Source organism: Enhydra lutris, unplaced genomic scaffold (genome assembly GCF_002288905.1).
Source record: "Enhydra lutris kenyoni isolate GAN:26980312 unplaced genomic scaffold, ASM228890v2 scaffoldscaffold9, whole genome shotgun sequence".
NCBI lineage: Eukaryota > Metazoa > Chordata > Mammalia > Carnivora > Mustelidae > Enhydra > Enhydra lutris.
Window position 1 is genome coordinate 4,864,242 of NW_019154093.1, and position 6,007 is coordinate 4,870,248.

The 6,007-nt window shown below is 53.6% G+C and overlaps 1 protein-coding gene across 1 annotated transcript in view; it reads left to right on the forward strand.

Annotated features, from left to right (window-relative positions):
* Positions 1-2,022, forward strand: part of LOC111142989 (zinc finger protein 362) — a 38,317-nt gene extending 36,295 nt beyond the window's left edge. Inside the window, 1 exon segment of the mRNA XM_022496366.1 lies at positions 212-2,022. Coding sequence (XP_022352074.1) covers positions 212-328 — 117 coding nt within the window. The 3' untranslated portion in view covers positions 329-2,022.
* The last annotated feature ends 3,985 nt before the right edge of the window (positions 2,023-6,007 follow it).

Below are 6,007 nucleotides of genomic sequence, written 5' to 3' on the forward strand. Positions count from 1 at the left end.
AGCATCCACACCGGGTGACGAAGCTGCATCACTAGAACTAAAGCCCGGTGCCCATCTGATGCCCTAGAGTGGTGGGGACTGCTCACCAGGAACTGGCTCCCTCCCCCAGCAAGGAGCCCTCCAGTGGCCACTTGTGGGAACCGCAGCCTCCCCTGCGTCTCTTGCCCATGGTTGGTTGGTCATATGTTGTGAATCTCACCCCTGCCCACAGGAGACCTACCTGATGAAGCACATGTCCAAACACACGGTGGTGGAGCACCTGGTGAGTCACCACTCGCCCCAGAGGACGGAGTCCCCCGGCATCCCGGTGCGAATCTCCCTCATCTGAGCCGACCCAAGGCGCCGCCCCACCCTGCCCACTGGCAGATACAGACCCAGGCAGCACCAGGCCCCAACTTCCTCCAGGGGCCCTCCAGGAACAGCCGAGCTCTCTCATCACCTTCCTGACCTTCCAGAAAGCCTGGGCTGCAGAAGCCCTGCCCGGTCCAGCTCCGGGGGCGGCCAGGCCAACTGCAAGATTCTGGACTGTTTTGGTGGCATCCAAAGACGATCTCAGAGCACTTTGAACCTCTCTGTTGGGTTTCTTTTTGTTCCCCACCCTCCACTTGCTTCACTGTTTTTCTTTTTTTTTTTTTTTTTTAAGTTTGTTTTGGAAATAACAAAAAAGATATTTATTGGCCAAGAAGTTGGTGCTGCTAAGACCGAGAAATTAAAAGAATCGGACAGATGGACACAGAGAACCAGAGGGCAACGTGGGACCTTCTCTTGCCACAGCCTCAGGTCTTGAGGGAAGGCTCAGGCCTGGGTTTCTGGACTGCAAAGGGGACCCTCAGGTGGGAGGGGACAGGAGGCAGCTGGAGTGAGCCACTCACCCCTGGCTGCCCCACTCACACCTCTCGAGCTACGCCCTGGGCATTACTGAGCAGAGGGATGCGGCAGCTCCCAACGCTGCCCAGGCTTCAGGAGGCAAAATGAGAGAGGGGCCGGGAGATCTGCAGGACCAAAGGGTGCAGCGTTGGGCTGGGCTGGGCGCAGGCCCAGGGAAATGGGGTGAGGGTGGGCTGGGTAAGACCCGGCCCTCCACTGCCCTGAAGACCACCCCAGTCTACCTCGGTGCTGGCCAGGAAACCTATTGGCTACCTCTCCCACCAACCCAGACTGTGGGCAGGGGGGTGGGGAGGGAATGGGCCTGGGCTTAGGACCACCCCCCTCCAGAATTTCCTCCAGATGGGGCAGTGCCCAGGGAGGGGTTATTTGTCTTCCCTGTTACGGAGGGGGAATCCCCAGTCCAGGCCCTAGGCCCCTCAGCAGGGAAGGGATCCTCGGGGAGGAGGGTCCCAGGAGCAGACCCTGCCCTCAGCCCCCACAGACACACCCCAATCTGAAAGCCATGCGTGTCCGTGTATATAGGAACTATGTACAGAGCCCGGAGAAGCCCCCCTTCATCCCCCGGGGAAAAAAAAAAAAAAGAAAACTAAACAGAAACTCATCTATATATTCTGTATCTGGAGTTCCGTTTTGAATATTAACTGTGTTATTTTTATACACTTTTTAAGCCTTAACTCGCCATTGATTTACCAGTTTAACGTTTCCTGGGGTTTTTTTTCCCCCCACGGGGTTCTCTGCCCCCTTGTTTGACTTGCGTCGTCTGATAACTCAGTATTGTAGCTTTTTGTCCGCATGTTACTACCCTGTAAATACGCTGTTATACATACTGTTAACACCCCATTTGCTTTTTTCTATGGGACCTCCAGGCCACCATATTTAGAACTAGTTACCTTATTAAAAAAGAGAAAACAGTCTGTTGGCTTCTCAGTCTGCATCTTGGTGGCAGGGAGGCAAGGGCAGGTGCCCCTCAGTGCTTCAGGAAACAAGTTTGCATTAGATTTAAGAAAGGGGTGGGGAGCAAAATAAAAATCGAAAGTGGGGGAAGACACTAAACGGGGCAAGAAACAAAGGAATTCCAAACCCTCTGCTCTTTGTATTTCTCTGTTGTGAAGAATAAACTGTACCCGCACCCGGGCGGCGGTGGCGTGTGGCGTGCTCTGTGCGAGGGCAGGGCTGGGGGGCACCTTTCCATTGCTCCTCTCCCCTCCCCCGCCCCCCAGACTTGGGGAGGAAGGGACATGGCCCCTTACTGTGGGCTAGCCTCACCCCAGCTGCTGAGCCAAGTGCTTGGTGTTGGTTACCTTACGGCCCTCTGTGTGTGTCGGCGGGGGAGGGGGGGGAGTCAGCAAACCAAGAGGGGTTTTTTGCTGAGGCTCAAGTTGCAATTAAGTGGCAGGAACACAAATTTCGCCCATGTTGGTCTCATTCTGAGTGAAGCCTTTTAGGATGGATGGGGTCCACTGGTGAGGTTCACAGCTCCCACTCCCAGAGGGGCAGCCACATCCCGTTACCCTGCGTACCGTTGGGGGTCCATTATGAATGTCTGGACTTGTGGGAGCAATTCCAATGGTTGAGGGAATGAAGAAGTCCCCTTTGCATACATCTTAGCCATGTGGGTCAGTGTTTTGATTGCCTGAGAGGGAAATGTGGGAATTAATTCCCCCAAAGTTTACCAAGGCTGCGCCTCGGCTGGGCATCCTTAGACAGAAGTGACTCTACCAAGAGTCACCATGGAGCTCACCTTCAGGAATTCACCCTGAGCCCTCACAGGCCTTGGGTGTCAAGACTTGGCTCCAAGTGATAGAAAGCCCAATGCAAACACGGATTTATTGGCTTACATAACAGAACAGTGCGGGTGTGAGGCCAGCCTCAGGGCCCAGTTGTGTCTCCAGCTCTCCACATGGCTTTGTTCTCAGAGTTGGTTTCATCTTCTGGCTCCTGTGGAGTCAACAGCTCCAGCCTCCAGGCTCGATTTCCAGCAGTCTTTCTCCCAGAAGCCCCAGGAAAAGTCTGACTGGGTCTTCCATAAAGGAGATGTGATTGGGACTGGTTTAGGTACCATCCCCGAACCAATCACTGTGACCAGAACGTTTGTACTTGATTGGCCGAGACCTAGAGCCCGTTTCTCTAAGTCTGGAGCAGAGGGTGAAACCTCAGTCTGTAGTACATCTTCCCAAAAGGAAACCAGACATGTTAACATCTGGAGGGGGAAATAGGTGTGGAGTTGCCAGGAACATGTTTTGGATAACTTCACAGGCCTTATCGTCTTCTCTGAAATCGGCCTCCCATGGCCTTCTATGCTGTGAAGGGCAGCCATGTTTATATCACATGACCCGATCCCGGCCAAAACTGATTGGCCAGCGGTGGACACCTGACTCCGCTGCGGGAGCCTTAGACCAGAGCTACCCAGTGGCGCTGGTGGTGTGTACTGGCAATTACGGTTTATGAGAGTGGACTGGGCACACCTCTTCCCCACTCCACATTCAGTGAATGTTGTACTTTGAAATCAGCCATGGTGGGATTCATACAACAGAAACTGGCAAAGGCTGCAAGGGGGCTTTCTTATTCTGGAAGAGTCAGTTGCTAAATGCTTACCAGCACACCACTGGCTCTCCAACCAGCTTCCCCAGTCCATGGTTGCGAGTAAGTCAGGAGATGGTGGACTCCTGAACCTAAAGACCGTGTGGTCCAGGGGTTGGGATGTGTGTTTGGCCAGACACAAGCAGGACAGAGGCAGACAGAAGCAGACGGAGATGGAGGGAGTAGCCGGAGAGCTTCTGTCGGACTCAGTTCCTGACTTCCCGTCTCCGTCCTCTGGCCAGGTTTAATTTCCTGCTTGTTCTCACATCAGCGAGTTTAAGTTATGGTGTGACATGGAGCAAGTTACATATGTAACCTCTCTGTACTCAATTTTCTCATATGTATGATGAGGGACATAATAGTAACCAATCTGTAGGGTGGATGTGAGGATTAAATGAATCCATATATGTCTAATGCCTAGAACTGTGCCTGGTACATAGTTAAGTACCAGTGAATGTAATCATGACTGTTACTATTTGATGTGGCCTTGGTCAATCTAAGTCCCTTATGATCAGTGAAGCCTGACTAGACAGCTGATGATGATTGGCAATTTCAGGGGTTGGCACCTGAGCTGGCCCGGCACGGTGGGGCAGCAGGGCCAGGTGAAAATTTGACATATAGGAGCCACACTCCGAGGACTGGGAGTCTGCTTTTCACCTGCCCGCCTGGAAGCCCTCAGGAGTTTCCACTGCCTCTGAGGCCCCCAGCAGGTGCTGAGGACAATGCTGATTGACAGTGACACGGATGGAGGTGGCTGCAGAAAGAGCTTAGCCCCGCCTTGTGATTCCTGCTTCTGCCCCAAGTGCCTCTAATGCCCCAACCTCCGGTGAGGGCCTCTGGGTAAGACAAAGGAGAGGGACACTCCCAAGAGGTCGTCTGTTCCACGGTGCAGCTTCCTTGACCCTTCCCTGTCCTCAGGAAGGTCTCCACCCACAGCACGAAGCTGCCCCAGCCTAGCACATGGCAACCCCTGCCTGTGCCATCATTTCCTCTTCAAGACAGGAAATGGCTGTTCTCTTGGCAGAGCCTTTGCACTGTGAACTTGCTGGAGAAGGGGAAAGGAAGGAGAGAGAGAAGGCAAATTACGTTTCCTGGAGCACCACAACAACCTCCACAAGGAGGGTGATCGACATCCCCACTTGACATATGAGAAAACTGAGACTCAGCAAAGGTAAGGGACTTGTCCACAGTCACGCACAGAGTGAGAAGAGGAAGAGACTCCCTCCTCCCCCCGCCCAACCAGATCTTCCTAGCTTGTGCTCAGCTCTCTCATGGCCCACGGGTAGTGAAGGTCGGTGGGGGTGGCCCTCAGTGAATATTACAGGGTAAGGTGGTGGACAAGTGCCCACCAGAGGAAGGAATGTTCCAGTTCAAAGTCATCAAGCGATAACCTGTTCTTAGGCACACCTAGCCTGTTCTTGTCTCTCATCCAGAATCCAAATGGCCTTCTGGGTTTTGCTAATCTAGTTTGGGGTGGGAGGCACTGGGGGACTTCAAACTGTTTTTGAGAGGGGAGAGATCTCTTAAGTCATACCATGAATAAGTGGAATTTGCTTGTAGAGATGATCAGATTGTGAAAACCATCAGGGGTGATTTATCCTGGAAATGCAGTCCTTTGGAGGAACAGTGGAGGCTGTTAAAAATGCAAGGTCTTTGAGAACACTACGTGAAGGATTCAGGGGACCTGGGATGAAATCCCACCCTCCCAGGGCCTCAAGTTTTCCCAACTGCTGCCTTCCCTGTCTCCTTGGCATTGTGACCACCGTTTCTGGAGGGCCTGATGATTTCACCTCCTGTTCAGAGCCTGTGTTTCTCCCCCACTGAGGATGAAGACTCTGGATAGCAGTCCTGGGTAAGGAAACTTACCCGTCAGATAGCCCTATTGGCCCTGCATCAAGGAAACGCCCTTTTTGTGGACAGTGCCCAGGAGAGAGGGCCATAAAGACACTTGGAATAATTTTATTACAATATTACTTAAATATGTACAAACTGTGCTTGAGGGCAGGGGAGGTGAAAGGGCAAAGCCAAGAACTCAGATGCCACCACATTTCTCCTGCAGCGGAAGCTTTCTCCTTTTGGCCCAGAAGCTATTGTCTTTTCAGAGTGAGAGCCAGGGCTGGCTGTGCAGCTGCTGCCCAGACTGACTCACAGATTCTCTGTGTCCTCAGGCAGCTTTGTTCCCTTTTCGTGTCTCAGTCTCCTTATCAAAAAGGGGTCGGGGATGGCGGTGGGTGACGGGCTAAAAGAGCTCTCCTGGAGGCATCAGCCGAATCCAGTAAGGTCAGAGGTGAAAGGTGTAGAGGCAGCCTGGCCAAGGCGCTACTGCCCCGTCGTCGTGCTTCGCTGCCGCTGTCGTCGTCCGTCCCTGTAGAAAGTGGGGGAAAGGGGATCTTTCCCTCCCAGCGAGAAACTCCCCAAAGGCCACGATCCCACGGCCGCGCCCCTGGCCGGAGCGGGCAGGGCTGTTTGCGTCCAAGCTCTCGCCGCCCTCCGGGGCGCCCGCACGGCTTCCGGGACCCCCTTCCTGGCCCGGCGGGGC